Below are 15,548 nucleotides of genomic sequence, written 5' to 3' on the forward strand. Positions count from 1 at the left end.
TCTTTTGCTCTAGAGCCCCTCCACCGACTGACCCTGACCATGCAGATTGATCCAATGAGGGCGTTGCTATATCCTGGACATGCTTCTAGCGATGATCTCCGCCTCAACGTTGGAGCGGTGCTGATTCCGCTCTCCACAAAACAACCACGGAATGAGACGATTTCCTGGTTGGTGATTCGCATCTCCTCCACAGTGCCGTCCCCCTCACATCATAATTCCGGGGTGGATCTATTGTTTGATGTGTGATATATACCGGGTATCTCTCTGTCCAGTCTCCCCAGTCGTATAGACTATTCTCCTCCTTTCATCCTTACTCTCTTTGCCTTGCCGCTCGCCTATCGTTCTCAGGGGTACCAAGATGATCGACAATACACTTAAACTCTTGGTGGGCCACGCTCAAGAAGCACCGATAGCATTCGCGGCATACTTCGCAGCAGCTTGCGCCCTTCTGTATCTGCTTGTCACAGAAATCCAAAGACATCAAGCCCGTATCCCAGGATTCGGTGGCCCTTCGGGGTTACCCATCCTCGGCAACATCCATCAGATTCGCCTCAACGCAGCTGAGCAATACCGGTTATGGTCCCAAAAGTATGGCAACGTCTACCAAATCATGCTGGGCAACGTCCCGGTCATAGTGGTGAATGGAAGCAAAGCTGCCCGCGAGATATTTGGGGCGAACTCGCAAGCCCTAGCCTCCAGACCAGAGTTCTACACTTTTCATAAGGTGGTGAGCTCTACGAGCGGAACAACAATAGGAACATCCCCTTTCTCGGAGTCTTTGAAGCGGAGAAGAAAAGGTGCCGCATCGGCGCTGAACAAACCAAGTGTGGCAACCTATATCCCACACATCGATGTCGAGACACGGGACTTCTTGAACGAGTTCATCACTTATGGAGACGGTGGACTGACTCCTGTAGACCCGATGCCGATGATTCAACGTCTGTCGCTATCGTTGGCATTGACGTTGAATTGGGGGACTCGCATGGCATCTCAGAACGACGAACTCTTTGGTGAAATCACCTATGTTGAGGAAGAAGTGTCCAAATTTCGCTCTACCACGGGCAACCTGCAGGACTACATTCCGCTTCTACGACTGAACCCCTTCAGTTTTGGGAGTGCTCATGCCCGGGAGATGCGGCGCAGAAGAGACGTATATCTGAAGAAGCTGAACGACGACTTGGACGACAGGATGGCCAAGGGGATCCATCAACCTTGCATCCAAGCCAACGTCATCCTCGACAAGGAAGCGAAGCTCAACGCCGAAGAACTCATCTCCATTTCCCTTACCATGCTTTCTGGCGGGCTGGACACACTCACCACCTTGGTCGCATGGTCCATGGCCCTTCTTGCGCAACGGCCCGAAATCCAACAGAAGGCCCTCGAGGAGATTCGCAAGGTCTACCCACAGGACCAGATCCTCTGTGACGCGTACGACGACCAATCCATCCCCTACATAGTGGCTCTCGTCAGAGAGCTCCTCCGATACTACACGGTGCTTCGGCTCAGCCTGCCGCGCGCCACGGTCAAGGACGTCGTCTACAACGGCCACACGATCCCCGCGGGAAGCGTCGTCTTCCTCAACGCCTGGGCCTGCAACATGGACCCGGAAGTGTGGTCGGACCCGTTCGTCTTCCGCCCGGAGCGCTGGCTCGAGCAGCCAGACGCGCCGCTGTTCACGTACGGCCTCGGCTACAGGATGTGCGCGGGCAGTCTCCTGGCCAACCGCGAAATGTACACCATCTACCTGCGGCTGCTCAGCGCGTTTGAGATCAAGGACGTCCGCCCGACCGAGGGGACTGGCGTCGTGGACACACACCCGGTCAACGGCGTGCAGGATCCCACACAGCTCGTCAGCGTCCCGCGCCGGTACACGGTCCGGATGGTGCCCAGGGACGAACAGGTCTTGAGGAAGGCGCTGAATGAATATGACGAAAAGCATTCGTGATTTTTTTTTGGGTCAATGAGTAAAGTACGTCATCTTGGTATTGCAGACATGGAGGGGGGAATAGTGTGCTTTTGAGTCTGGGGTAGGTACCATGTGTGTGGCGAACAAAATATGCCATTTGATTATCCATCACTGCACGTGGTCTATATGAATCCGAAGTCTATCCTAGTCTATTGTAATCCGTCGCGGGATGTCCTTGTAGGGCTTCTACAACCTAATCCCGTATATCACTTTCTATTCTTAACGCATGATCGTCCTCGTTGCAACCCATCAATCCCATCCCGTTCCATGTCGAGATCAGGCAATGTTATAAATTGCGTGTCTCTCTCAGCGCGCTCATCTGATGGTCGGCTTCACCGCCCCGTGAGACTCAATAGAGTTGGTCCGGTGTCTGCGCAGACCCTCCTCGGCGAGGTTCTTGACGGTCCTGACGCCCTCGTAGATATCCTTTGTCTCCTCGAGGATGCTGTCCCAGCCGCTGAATTCCGTAAACGGGATGCCTTCCTGCTCGCAGTACGTCACGAGGTCCATGCCTTCTCGGGCAAAGAGCAAGTCTGTCTCGCGCGCGGCGCTCAGGTCCGAGACACCGTCGCCCGCATACAGCAAGGTGGGCCTCTCGTGCGCGGGCATCTTGGCGATGGCGTCCGCGTAGGGGCGGATGGTGAGAGACTTGTCGTGCCCGAAGCCCGAGTCGTCGCGGTACCGGATCGTCCAGCCGTTGGGCTTGTCGAGCGAGTTCTCGGGCGGGCGCAACTGCGTCGCGTTGGCCACGATCTCGAGGTCCTGCATCAGGTCTTCGCCCAGGAGATGCTTCAGCAGGGCCTCCAGCACGGGGGCCATGCCGCTGCTCAGCACGATGACGGGGACCTTCTTCTCGCGGGCCCACAGGACAAAGTCGCGAAAGGCCGGGTCCAGGCTAATGTTCTCCTTGAGGATCTCCAGGACGCGCGGGAAGGGCATGTTCCACGAGTCCACCATCTGCTGGAACGTGTTGCGGAAGTTGTCGGTCTTGTCGATGACGGCGCGGAAGAGCTTCCGCCGCTGATCGTAGCCCATGCCGTAGTTGTCTGTGATGAAGTCGTTGGTGTCCTGGAGCGTAATTGTGCCATCGAAGTCAGTGAAGAAGATGACTCGAGGCTTGGCCTCGAGGGTTTGAGGGAAAGGCATCTTTTTGGGGGGGTTCGACTTGAGATGACACCGGTCGAAAAGGTGAGGAATTGAGGGGGTGCAGAAATGCCACAGATTCAGCGGCAGGGCGAAGAGAGATGCTTTATGGACCGGGTGTATATTGTAGTGCTGGGTCTTATATGTCGGTTTTGTCTTTCTCTGCCGGGGACAAGATCAACTGAAAACGGTCTTGGGAGAGGAAGAGTCCGGCACGAGAACTTCCGGCTATTCTTTGAGTGAGTGTCGGGTCAGACACGAGGGGTGGGCACTGGTGGGTTCAATGGTTAGAGATTTTCTCTCTTCAATTTGGCCAGCATTGAGATCTTCATTTTTTGGCGGGGAGGTTTGGCATAGCCAGCGATAGCCTAAAGAGGAATCCCGGCCAAGACTGCAAATATCAACTAATACCTCGTACTAACGACTCACTAACTCCGTCCACACTATGACGTTGGCGGATCAATTGCTTGATGTCGCCCGTTGTCGGCACCGGCAAACCTTCCTCGACCGAAAAAAACTCGCCGATCAATGGAAAGGAAGCTGTTTAACTACTGCTCTACCGAACCGACAAACTGAATACTGTGTTCGCAGGTTCGGTGGATGTCAAGATCAGATTGCTGCTCGCGATGCAGCAAGCTCCCCTACGGCTGTCCCAGACACTATGGTCCGCCTTTCGAGCCGCGAAGCCTGTCCACCGACCCCTCACATTACCCCGTCAATTCTCCTCGGTGGTGCGACCAAGTGCGCAGCCATGGGCACCCCAGCGGCCAGGAGTAGCTGTTCGAGCTCGGTTTTATAGCGAGAAGAAGTCGGATATCAATCAAGAGATAGAGGATGCGAAGGATCGAATAGGCGAGAGCCTCGACTCAAGAGCCGATACGGCTGCACAGATGCCACACAAGCTCAAGCACCCTCAAGACGAAACAATTATCCACACCATTCCCGAGTCCTCTTCAATAGTACATGCCTCCAAACAAGAGGAAAACAAAAGGCCCGATAAACCAGAACCCGCCCAGTCATCCGGCTCTCCCAGTAAACCTCTACCGTCTGCCCTCTCCTCGCGCTATGCGGACCTTCAACAACGCTTTGGCCATTTTATGGACAACTTCCAAACCCATGTTTTTACCGCCTCTCGCCGACTCAATGATCTGACAGGCTATTCGGGGATTGAAGCACTGAAGACCGACATTGAACGTCAGGAATCTGTGGTCCAGGAGTGTCGTGCCGCTGTGAAGGAAGCCCGGGACCGTTACAGCGAAGCAATTGCTAAACGCAGTACCACGCAGCGTGAAGTCAATGATCTGCTGCACCGGAAGCATACGTGGTCGCCTGCAGACTTGGAGAGATTCACCAGCCTATATCGGTCGGATCACGCCAATGAGCAAGCGGAATCCGCCGCACAAAAGGAAGTAAGCGACGCAGAAGCTCGGTATGAGGAAGCGTCCACCAAACTTGCGAAGGCGATCCTAGCTCGGTATCACGAAGAGCAAATTTGGAGTGACAAGATAAGGCAGATGTCTACTTGGGGCACATGGGGACTGATGGGACTCAACGTGTTGTTGTTCCTCATCTTCCAGGTCGTCTTGGAACCATGGCGACGGAAACGCTTGGTGAAGGGCTTCGAGGAGAAGGTGGAGATGGCGCTCAAAGAAAGGGAAGAGGAAACCAAGATGACAATAGTACAGCCGAACCAGAGCATGGCAGAAGCTGTGGAGGGCATGACAACGGGCGAGAAAGTCGAGGCAGTGGCGGACAACATTGCGGAACAGATTGTCGACGCCGTCACGGGCTCAACATCAGACGAGAAAGCTCCAACGCCACCTCCATTATCGAACATCGAAGCAGCTGCGGAAACTCTAACAGCACGTGAACTCGAAGCTGAAGAGGCCGTGTCTGTGGAAGCTCCCGATTCGCTTCTTCCCAGCATCCCTGCCGAGGAGATCACCTCTACGCAGCCCGTTAACGGGTTCTCACGCTGGACATCCCCGGACTCGCCTCTAGCTTGGTACGAGGACTCCCTGAGGGCACTGTTCAGCGAAGACCACAAGATCCTCGTCTCGCAGCGAGATCTGACCACCGTCGCCATGGAAGGGGTTGCTGGTGGCATGGCCATCATGGGCCTCCTGTTTGTGCTCCTCCGGCCACGGTAGTGTACGACTTTATGTACATATATATGCATCTACCGAGTCCAGTACTGTTGGTCCTTGTTATGTACATACGTATTTCGCACTCCACCTGAGCCTAACCAACTCTACCCTGACCCAAGCTGACCCGACCCAGCCACGATGCCTTGACTCTGATGTTCCATTGGGGTCCATTTTAAGAGCTGGGACCCGCAGAATGAGTTCTCCTAGCTTGTTGTATATATTACATATATATCACGTTTCCTCCCGGGTGCATACCCCAGGGTTACTTGGGGGCAGAGAGGGAGAAAACCTGGACTTAGATTATGAGATTCGACGGAATGTAGAGACTCAGGTAGCACCGTGGGGGCTTTGATGAAATGGAAAAATAAATAATATATGTGGATTTTGTTTTGGCAGTTCTCGCTTGCCCTCCTTACAACCAGGTGATGGAATGCTCTTAGATGTTCTCCGACCACCTGCCACCCGACATCTCCCAGCGTCTTGCTGTCTAATATGTACAATAACACTTGTGATTCCCAAGTTCTGTGCCTAGCTTGTTCTCTTCGCCCTTGACCACTGTCACGCCGCCAATGGAGCACAGTACTCACCCAGTCCAGCGTTTCTGTCTGTTCCTGCTTGACACCTGAACGACTCTTCTAACCAATGATCAATTTGTCCTCCTCAGGGAAATCATATTCAGGTATCTCCAAGTTCAATGGCGCAGGTCCTTTCCTGATTCGTCCCGAAATATCGTAATGCGAACCGTGGCAAGGACAGAACCAGCCACCAAAGTCGCCAGCTTCGCCGATGGGGACGCATCCCAGATGTGTACAGACACCCAACATGACAAGCCACTCGGGTTTCTTGACGCGGTCGGCGTCTTTCTGGGGGTCACGGAGGATTGAGAGGCTGTGGGAGGTTATTAGTACAGGATAGCTTCCTAAGAGCGCACATAGCCTTCGGGAATTGAGGGGGAACCAGGACGTACTCAACAGATTCAGCCTCCTTGATCTCGTCTTCAGTACGGTGACGGATAAAGACTGGCTTTCCTCTCCATTTGATGATGACGTTTTTGCCCTCGGGGATGGAGGCCAAGTCGATTTCCACTTTGGCCTGGGCCAGCACATCGGCAGATGCAGACATGTTTTCTAGGAAGTCTGTGCAGTTTCGCAAATCGGTCAGCTCTGTACCACTTGAATCCGTTGCACCGCTGCAATGGGCTCATGATCCTAGCATGCTGAAGCTCCAATATGGGTGTCTCTACCTATCACGGTGTTTTTCGCCCCGGCAGCAGCCAACAATCCCATTGACCCGGCCATAAAATATTGAAAGACTCGATTCGTGACCTCGGAGTTTTTGGATTCGTACGTCTTGAAGCTGGGGATCTTGCGTGTATCATACTTGGGCGTCCGGAAAGGGCTCTGGAAGCTGGAGCTACCGGATGTTGCTGCCCCGGAGGATTCCAGTCGTCGTTGGGGGATATTTGAAGCTGTGATGGCAAGACGAGAGGATGAGGAAGCGGAGGTGGAGCTGGTAGGAAGGGTGTGTCGGGTCCAGGTGCGCAGGGCAGAGCCCGCTGATGTCGGGACGGGACGCATGGTGAGTGTGAGGAAGAGAAGAGAGACTGTGGTCGTCGAAGTCGAAGCTTGAGGAAATGTTGAAGCTGGTTTACTTGAGGCGCAATTGAGAAGGAGCCCGAGGTGCCGCCAAGAATCAGATCTTTTGCATCGACGCTGATTGGCCGGGAGCTTCCAGTATCAAATGACCAGAATATCCGAATGCTTGACCTTTAGGTGGTACTCTCAACACTTTGACATACACCGACCACCAACATCAAATTGTTGCCACCATTGAGAGCTATTGCGGATGATCATCACCAAGATGTCAATTTCCAGATCCTGCCGTCGACAATCATGCGCGTGATGGCGACCTGTTGTGCCTTTCCAATTGCCTAGGTACGGTGAATGTTTCAGACCCCATCCGCAAGATCCTACCCTCGAGCGAGCCGTGCGGCTAAGGGCGATTAAAGCTACGTGCTATGATTCTGATGAGCTTGTTGGATGATGAGGATGTTCCAAAATCATATAGATGAGGCATAGAGTAAAGTGCAATTGAGCAAGGCAACTCGTCTTTTACAGTCGCAATAGGCTGTTCACCGATGTAGAATTATAGCCCCAATAGTGACACACGGTGTATTGGCGAATTTCGAGCCATGGGAACTCCTACAAAGACGTGGTTACGAACATGATGATTGCTGGTAGGGATGTTTCCTGCTTGATTGGAGTCGGATTTCTAGGTTTCGCCTGCGCCATGCGGACAGATGCTCGGGGCAGACGCAGCAGCACATTGACTCACTTACATTTCCTGGCCAAAACCCTCTTGAGAGCCTCATGTGAAGACTTGTTGTCCCTAGAAAGCCCCCACACAGACGATATTGGGCAGTCGACCAGTCCAATGATGCCGCTGAAGCTCTCACAAAAGCGCCAAACCGAAACAGCCCGCGGCACCGCCGACTGGGCCGCCGTGGTCTGCTTGAGCCTGTGTACTGTTCAGGCTTATTTCCAAGTCTTCTTATCAGTGGCAGACTAGGGCGTCAGGGAATTGCAAAGCCCTGAAGGGAGCATGCCACACCTAAACCGCGTTAACCCTACTGATTGCTGATTCTTCCAGGGTCTACAGGACAACCATGCCTTCCCTAAAGACAATCACATGCGGGTGCCCAATAACTGGACATTGTTTAACGCCACATCGACTGAACTCTCCTGCGAGAGCCTACCCATCTCGATTCGGCGCACAACAATCCTATTCACATGCCCGCATAGGCTCGTGTCGCACACCGGTCAGCTGAAGTCCTACACCCTCCCTGTCTTGATCGGGTATGCGGATGGACGAGGTTGAAAAGTCGACTCCTTTGCCCATTTTCTTGGATTCTTCTCTATCATCACAGGCAATATGTCTTCTTCCGATATGCGACGCAGGCCCACGGGCGACAGTAGTAATCATGGTCGGAGCTTGGGCCGCAGACTGACCGAGTCATTTTCTGTACAAGCCAAGAAAAAGGACCCTGAATACAAAGTCTACCGGGAGCGATACGGCGTGTACAACGGCATGACATGGGAAAAGCTCAAAGGATATCTCGAGCGACGATTCCCACAATCAGAATATCCTGGGCTCAAATTCAACGAAGAGCGCGTATGTCTGGGTCAAAGCAATGCCTGTGTGATGCTCCGTTCTAATCTTCTGTGGTGTCGCAGGTGGGCGATAAATGGGTCTTTGATGTGCCCGAGCCTTTGAATGATGTAAGGTTCAATGGATTCTATTTAACGCCTTGAACCACACTGGCCGGAACGCCTTGTGCTGAATGTCGACACCAGGTGGACAAGAAGGAGCTACAACGGCTGAGGGACGGTGCGACGGATGCCAACACCAACCTCCACGCGCCGGCCACGTCTCGGGCGGAGAAACGTCGGTCGGTGTCCCCCGAGCACAAAGACGGCAAGTAACCACCATTCTACGCTGGATGCCTTGTTCGGCAGATGATTTCCACCAAGGACCGAGCCGCTGCTCTGAGCGGCAAAACAGGTTTGCAGAAGGCGAGGCCCTGTGGAAAGTGGTTCAAGCGGGCAGATTTGGCTGAGGCTGGTGAGGAGGCTGAGTTGGGTGCTTAGTTTGCCTATCCCTTGTCCCTGCAGACCCCCTCTACACCGTACGAGTGTGAGTAAGGTATTGCTGTGGCTTTCCCCTCATGGCTGTGGAGGCTTTGTTGGGCAAATCATTCTATTGATTCGCTTATTTCGGCCCGTACGAAGTGAAATGCGCCCGCCACTTACACTAGGCGCTGTAGCCAAGAGTGACTCCTTCTCTTTTCCAACCTCGATGCTCAGGAATCCTCGTCCTGAAGAATGCCAGCACGGCTCAGTAGGCGATTGTTGCCGCCGCGCAGGGTTGTCTATGCCCATCCGCCGACAAGGGCACCGCCATCGAGGTGGCGGAACGAGAAGGAGCAATATAACTAGAGAGCCGTACGTCCCCGTCAACACTCTTCTGTATCAACACACTCTCATACACACTCTCTCGCTTCAGCAATGCAAGAACTACAGATCCCATCGAAGCTACAGGAATCGTATCTGAGTTGGGCCCAGTATCCGGAGAACCTGCTTTCTAGCAGCACAGACACCTACTCTGGCGATTTACAGATATATAAACGGCTGCTAGACCGTGTCGAAAATGATCTATTCGTCGACTGTGGTCCTGATGCGGATATTGAAGTTTCATTTCGAGACCTGCACAATGCATCTGGAAATGGTGCCATTGCCACTCCTCCATTACGTTGCATAACTAACAGTCATACCAGAGCTGGAGAAACTCAATGCGCACGATGCAGTCAAAGCGAGGAACTTCTTGGGTTTACAACTGGTTCCTGATGCGAATAACCCGGCAAAGTCGGTAATTATTGCACAAAGAAGAGACCCAGGGTCCCGATTCATGTGAGCTTGTCACCATTGTGTAGAGTTCACCATCATTGAGAATTTATAGATATATCAAGGGCCAGCACTCCCGGGCTCCGCTGAACATCACACGTCAACTGATGTGCGAGATTTTCTCCTACCATCAGGTCATGCCTATTTACCTAGACTTCATGTTTGTCTTTGGTGCACAGAGCGAGCCAAGGGATCGAAGATTCAGCGGCTTTCGCCAACAAAGCTTTCTGTCCGATCCGCCTCGTGGACTACCGGTCCCAAGTCTCGGGCGAAGTGGACGACTCTACCAGCTGTGCTACAATCTGAAAACGGTGACTTTGAAGTCTGAAGACCCCAAGAACATCAGTTTGAACGAGTGGTCAGTTCAGCCTGCCGCAATACATCACCGGTTCGACATTGTCTACGGCACAACGCTTTGGATAGTGACAAAAGGGGGGGACGACCTGCTCGAACGCTACAAGTCGTTGACGGGCCCGGAAGGGAGGCCAGAGAACAAGACATTTGACACGTTACAGAACAGTTTTCGAGCCAGCCTTGGCCCCCATTTGCTCTTCGCTCACTGGTCGACGGCAAACTGGCGGTGGTACATACTATGGCTTGAGTCTTTGGTTGAAAAGGAGACTTCTATGGCAGTCCTTGGTCTCCGTGGGTCAGGCCGAGCGCAGTACACCTATACTATCCGACACCTCCAAACCGTTACGGCGCGGGAAGACCAGATTAGTGAAGCCATCATGCTGCTGGAAGCCAATGTGGACGTCATGCAGTCTTTGTGTAACTTCTACGACAGCCTCAGGACCAAGAAAGAGATACCCCAGACCCTGCGAGATGAATGCGACACCGACATAACCACATTCATAGCCCAGGCCACCGACATGATATCGAACTTGAAGCTGCAAATTGTTCGGGCGAATCTACTGAACAAGATCACCAAAGACAGAAAGGAGCTGGTTAGTGTGGCACATACAGAACGGGCGGGAGAACCAGAACTGACAGTCCTCCTAGATCATCCAACTGCTACAAACCCAAGCAGCAGAGCGCATGGAAGAATTGAACCTGAACATGGAAGGTGAAGCCATTGTCATGCGAATCATCACTATTGTCACCTTGGTTTATCTCCCCGCAACATTTGTTTCTGTAAGTGCAAGGCCAACATCCACCCGAATAGATCTCCCTACTGACAAAACAAGACTTTCTTCAGCACCGATATTATCAAGTATCAGGATCAGGCTGGGGGACCGCCTACCGATGGCGTCTTCTCCAGTGTGGCAATGTATAGATGGTTACAAGTGACCCTGCCTTTGACCTTTTTCACATTCATCGGAGCATTTTGGGCCCTTAGGATTGCAGAGAAAAAGAGATGGGGAAGGGATGATCCAAGTCAAAAGCAACAGCCACGGAATCTCACTCGCTCTATGTCAGACCCCAACTTTGACACGATACTACCAACTGTCAACAACGCTGGCAGTGTGGTCTGAGCCTGGCTGGGTTTGCGTTGTGATCTCCAATCGCAGACTTAGGTTACGAACCCGTCTAGAAACGCATGTCTTCTTCAGGTGGCATTTGGCCCATCTTTCCCATTCTGTTCTCAGTCATCAAAATGGTCTATCAGACTCGGTCCCAAGAAACAGATTCTAGAAGACCAAGATGAGCCCTGCAGCAAAATCTACTCGGGGTACTTGTTCCGGCAACTAGACAAGCGACCACCATCAACTAGTGACCTAGATATATACATGTTTCCCCCCAAAACACACACACACACACACACACACACACACACACACATCGGTTCTGACCCCTCTCTGGACGGGCGATGGCTTCACCAAATGCCCCAATTTGGAAGACTACATACGCCTAAACCGCTGACCTCCCCAGGCCTCCCTGGAGCGGAAGGACGCGCCCGAGGCCACATCCCTGAAGCTGTTAGCGAGTAACCCCAGGGAGACCAATAAGACACCTCGCGCTGCCTCCACCTGGAGCCTCAGCTGAAGGAAATGTGGCTGACCCGACCAATACACACTCGAGGGAGAGGCATCCAGCTGGCTCCACGAACGCCGCCAGGACTCAAAGGCGTCTCCCTTGGTAGGCAACTCGCAAGTGGGCCGTGGGCCGGGTCGAAAGGGCCGCTGAGAGCATGGCTTCATGCCAGCATGCTACTAGAATCGTTCGGGCCCTAGTGGGGCATGCTCGACATACTCGTATGGTCCGAGAAGTATTAAACCTGGCCAGGCCCCTCCTGCAGCCTCATTGCAATCTCGAGAACAAGCTGCCTTTTGCTCTTCATGCCAGCCGCAGCCCGTTCTTGACCTGCGCATTCTGATCTGACTCCCTTTCCCACCACCTCGATCCTACTAGATTCTCGTTGCGACCGAGCTAATGCCCTTCTTGTGCCTGTCCTCAACATGAATACCCGAGCCAGGGCGTCCGTTCCATCTGATCTGCTCAAGGAGTTCCAAGCCAATCTGCGGGCCTGTTGGAAACAAGAAACATTCTGTGGCCGTTACTATATCAAGACCAGTCAGCTCCAGGAATGGATGGCATCCGTGGGAGAAGGGCAAAAGGCCACGAACTTGAAACGACTCCTTACCGAAGTCTGGCGTTCTCGACACGATGCGACCTTTCCACCGACGGCTGAAAAAGTCTCTAGGGCCGTCATCGTCTTCAGTGTCCTCCTTGATATCGGCTACGGGCATCTTGTAGACCTCTTCTGCCGCGCAGAAATAACCGACGCAAGACTGTCAGCAGAACACAACTACAAGCATCTCAAGCGGCATTTGGGGAACGCCAATGTCCCCGAACCAGACGCCGTAGTCGATGCCTTTGAGGAAAGAAGATGGTTCTTCTGCCCTGTGCTTCTCAAACGGCATATGCAAGGGGACTTCGGCAGGGGGTGTGTCTTTCCGTACTACAAACGTCAGCCCGTCAATGGCAAGGGTGGAACAGCAGAGGTGTTCCAAGTTCTCGTCCCCGCCGAATGTATCGCCGAGGATCTGAAGCAATTTCTCCGGGCATCAATGGTTGAGTACAAAGACAAAGGGAAGGTGAGTATGTTTCTAGCCCGGTCGAGTCGTGCATTTGGGTTTGACATTTCTTTAGTTCTACGAGATGGCGCTCAAATCCTACGGCTCTGAGAATCAAGCCATGTTTGACTGGGAGAGGAACGCCTTCGCCGGCCTGGAGGACCAAAAAGGCATGGTTCGCTATATCGGCCATTATTCTTATGAGGAACCCCCAGCAGGTTTAACCCATAACATCCTACTCGAATTCGGAGAGCTTGACTTGGACGAATTCTTTGCACACGAGTTCTCGAGCCCCCCAGTGCGGTCTCCTGAGATTATCTCATTCTGGGAGTCGTTGTTCCAAGTCGCAGAGGCACTGCAACGCATACACAATCTCAAAATCGACCAGGACGGTCAAACAGAGGAATACTATGGGTATGCTACAGGACCCTACTTCCTCGCGTGATTCCTGTCACTGACCTTCTGCAGTTGGCACGCCGATGTCAAGCCAGACAATATCTTGCGGGTTCACGGCGAGTTCAAACTGGTTGACTTTGGGTTCACCAAGTTCAAGAAAAAAGGGAGTCAAGCCATTCCTATGGAGTATATGGATGGCGGCACTCAGAGTTATGGTACTGTGGACTCCTCAAACAAGGCTGGGGAGAGCTCTGGTTCTAATTCCTCTATAATAGGCGCCCCTGAGACAGATCAGTCACGGTCCAAGACACGCACTCCTCACGGTCAGACTATTGACACTTGGTCTTTTGGATGTGTGCTATCTCGTGCAGCAACCTGGGTCATCCTGGGCCAGCAGGGAATACTCCAGTATGACTTTGTCAGAAAAGCAGCTATTAAACGCCTCCGAAAGCCGTCAAAGACCGACAAAACGGCCAGCTCAAGATGTCCAACAGCCGATGACGCTTTCCATAATGGTCGCAAAGTATTGCCAGAGGTTCTTCAGTGGCATGACTATCTGCGGAGCATAGTGCGCACCTCAGACACTATCTCCTGCCTGGTGCTTGATCTTGTGGAACATCACATGCTGTTGGAAAGCCCTGAAGACCGAGTCAGCTCTAAAGGGCTATGTATGAAGCTTGACGACATTGTGCTTTTGGCGAACGCCAAAGCTGATCGAGACGAGTGCAGCAAACTTGTCGCCAATACTCTCCTCGCAGACTTGTACAACTTTGACCAGGAGGCGCCAGCCAATGCAGATCAAGCCGATCGGTCAAAGGACGCCAAATCGATCAAGACGTCTGGACGCATAGGCAAGTCGCAGCGACTTGACAATATACCTCCAGCGAAAACAGCCCACCGTGCAGAGATGTTGACCGAGAAATTACAAATCTTGGGAGAGGAAAGTCCACCACCTCGGCAAGCAACGCCGCAACCCCATCTCAGAAGCGGCTCCAGTTATCTCGACGGCTTGCAAGTGCATGAGAGTCCACGTGGCTATACAGACAGCGATGACGATGTGTCTCTGTTAATCCCTCAACTATCTCCATCGTCAAAATCCGATGGAGCTGCTGTCAAGCCCGAACGTGGCTCCCGGAGGTATTCCGAATTGGAGCTGATGTCTCGTCATATATCTAGTCAGGCCTTGGAGGATCCTGACGGCGCCAGTGTGAGCCCAGCAGAGAAAGTCAGGGACGATGTTCACGGAAAGGTACGTTTTGATGACAGAAGGAGTATGTCGCAAAGCGAGAAAGCGCGGGGGAAGATGCCCTTGTATGAGCCACCTGTTCAGGGCCTCGGAGACCAGCAGCGTCGTTTCAGCAAAGCCCCCTCTTATACTACTGAGAAACAGCCGGACGTGGCAGCAGAAGAACCGCCATCTTCGAGTCGGCGAGATTCCAAGCTTGAGACAACACAATCTCTCGAGCTTTCCAGCTCTTCGATCTCGTTTGACGATCTATTCGCTGCTCCGCCTAAATCGACTCGAAAACACGACAACTATGATATATATCGTGTCAAGGCAGACCTCGAACAAACACGTCATTTCCTGACCGGCAAGGTCAAGGTGGACAAGTCCTTGAAGGACAAGATCGTCAACCGCGACATAGTAGGTCCTACTCTGGGTCCGTTGTGATTCTGATGTCCATCTAACAGATTTCCGCAGAAATTCATCATTGACAACGGCTCTAGCATGCTTCATTTCTGGCCTGAAGCAACGGACGTCTTGGAAACCTTGGCCATGAAGCTTGCTCCCCTGGATGACGATGGTCTGGACATGGTCTTCACCAGTGGACCTCTGCGGCCATACAATAAAGGAGGCAAAAAAGCCGCCAGCAAGTTTGCGGGCCTGATGAAGGAGAAAACACCGGCGATGCCCCCGGACCCCACTTTAGAGGTTAAGACAGACATGACGGAGACGCTCGGGGTGGTCTTTGACGAATACCTGCAAAGCTACAAGAACAAACGCATGACTCTCCTTGTGCTCACCGACGGCCTTTGGAGAGGCACCAAGGCCGAGAACCCGGTCGAGGTCAAGATTGCCAAGTTCCTGAAAAAGGTTCTCGATGGGAACCATATGGAGGACCGGCGATTCAGCATATCGTTTATCCGGTTTGGCGACTATCCCGAAGCTGTTACCCGACTGTCGTGGCTGGATGATGACTTTCCCAAGGTCTACCGTGTCCCGTAAGTTATTTATCGCTTCTGTAATCAACTTATCCCTTTTCTCCCATCCGAGAATTGTTGTGAACTAAACTGACTGTACGATTTGCGCCCAAAGTGACATGATCGACCACGTCCCCTGGACGGGCCCAGTCAACAAAATGATCCTTGGAAGTTTTGATGCCAACCAAGACGACAAGAACAACGATTCCTGACATGA

General features: G+C 52.8%; 7 protein-coding genes across 7 annotated transcripts; 5 read left to right on the forward strand and 2 right to left on the reverse strand.

Annotated features, from left to right (window-relative positions):
• Window positions 1-358: 358 nt before the first annotated feature.
• On the forward strand, window positions 359-1,945 carry AYO21_02873 (hypothetical protein; the record flags this gene model as incomplete). Its single annotated transcript, XM_022652849.1, has 1 exon — window positions 359-1,945. One exon carries the CDS (start codon window positions 359-361, stop codon window positions 1,943-1,945), a length of 1,587 nt encoding a protein of 528 aa, XP_022514874.1.
• A 336-nt stretch (window positions 1,946-2,281) lies between these two features.
• Window positions 2,282-3,112, reverse strand: AYO21_02874 (hypothetical protein; the record flags this gene model as incomplete). The annotated part of the gene is made up of 1 exon (XM_022652850.1): window positions 2,282-3,112. One exon carries the CDS (start codon window positions 3,110-3,112, stop codon window positions 2,282-2,284), a length of 831 nt encoding a protein of 276 aa, XP_022514875.1.
• A 623-nt stretch (window positions 3,113-3,735) lies between these two features.
• On the forward strand, window positions 3,736-5,259 carry AYO21_02875 (hypothetical protein; the record flags this gene model as incomplete). The annotated part of the gene is made up of 1 exon (XM_022652851.1): window positions 3,736-5,259. The coding sequence occupies one exon, from the start codon at window positions 3,736-3,738 to the stop codon at window positions 5,257-5,259; it is 1,524 nt and encodes a 507-aa protein (XP_022514876.1).
• A 632-nt stretch (window positions 5,260-5,891) lies between these two features.
• Window positions 5,892-6,833, reverse strand: AYO21_02876 (ubiquinol-cytochrome c reductase, iron-sulfur subunit; the record flags this gene model as incomplete). The annotated part of the gene is made up of 3 exons (XM_022652852.1): window positions 5,892-6,144; window positions 6,224-6,392; window positions 6,500-6,833. 3 exons carry the CDS (start codon window positions 6,831-6,833, stop codon window positions 5,892-5,894), a joined length of 756 nt encoding a protein of 251 aa, XP_022514877.1.
• A 1,354-nt stretch (window positions 6,834-8,187) lies between these two features.
• AYO21_02877 (hypothetical protein) lies at window positions 8,188-8,738 on the forward strand (the record flags this gene model as incomplete). Its single annotated transcript, XM_022652853.1, has 3 exons — window positions 8,188-8,427; window positions 8,490-8,534; window positions 8,610-8,738. The coding sequence occupies 3 exons, from the start codon at window positions 8,188-8,190 to the stop codon at window positions 8,736-8,738; spliced, it is 414 nt and encodes a 137-aa protein (XP_022514878.1).
• A 582-nt stretch (window positions 8,739-9,320) lies between these two features.
• AYO21_02878 (hypothetical protein) lies at window positions 9,321-11,191 on the forward strand (the record flags this gene model as incomplete). Its single annotated transcript, XM_022652854.1, has 5 exons — window positions 9,321-9,540; window positions 9,590-9,722; window positions 9,772-10,663; window positions 10,719-10,850; window positions 10,904-11,191. 5 exons carry the CDS (start codon window positions 9,321-9,323, stop codon window positions 11,189-11,191), a joined length of 1,665 nt encoding a protein of 554 aa, XP_022514879.1.
• A 924-nt stretch (window positions 11,192-12,115) lies between these two features.
• On the forward strand, window positions 12,116-15,543 carry AYO21_02879 (hypothetical protein; the record flags this gene model as incomplete). Its single annotated transcript, XM_022652855.1, has 6 exons — window positions 12,116-12,754; window positions 12,810-13,147; window positions 13,202-14,378; window positions 14,460-14,774; window positions 14,832-15,352; window positions 15,447-15,543. The coding sequence occupies 6 exons, from the start codon at window positions 12,116-12,118 to the stop codon at window positions 15,541-15,543; spliced, it is 3,087 nt and encodes a 1,028-aa protein (XP_022514880.1).
• Between the last annotated feature and the right edge of the window lie 5 nt (window positions 15,544-15,548).

Source organism: Fonsecaea monophora (genome assembly GCF_001642475.1).
Source record: "Fonsecaea monophora strain CBS 269.37 chromosome Unknown Scaff13, whole genome shotgun sequence".
NCBI classification, from domain to species: Eukaryota; Fungi; Ascomycota; class Eurotiomycetes; order Chaetothyriales; family Herpotrichiellaceae; genus Fonsecaea; species Fonsecaea monophora.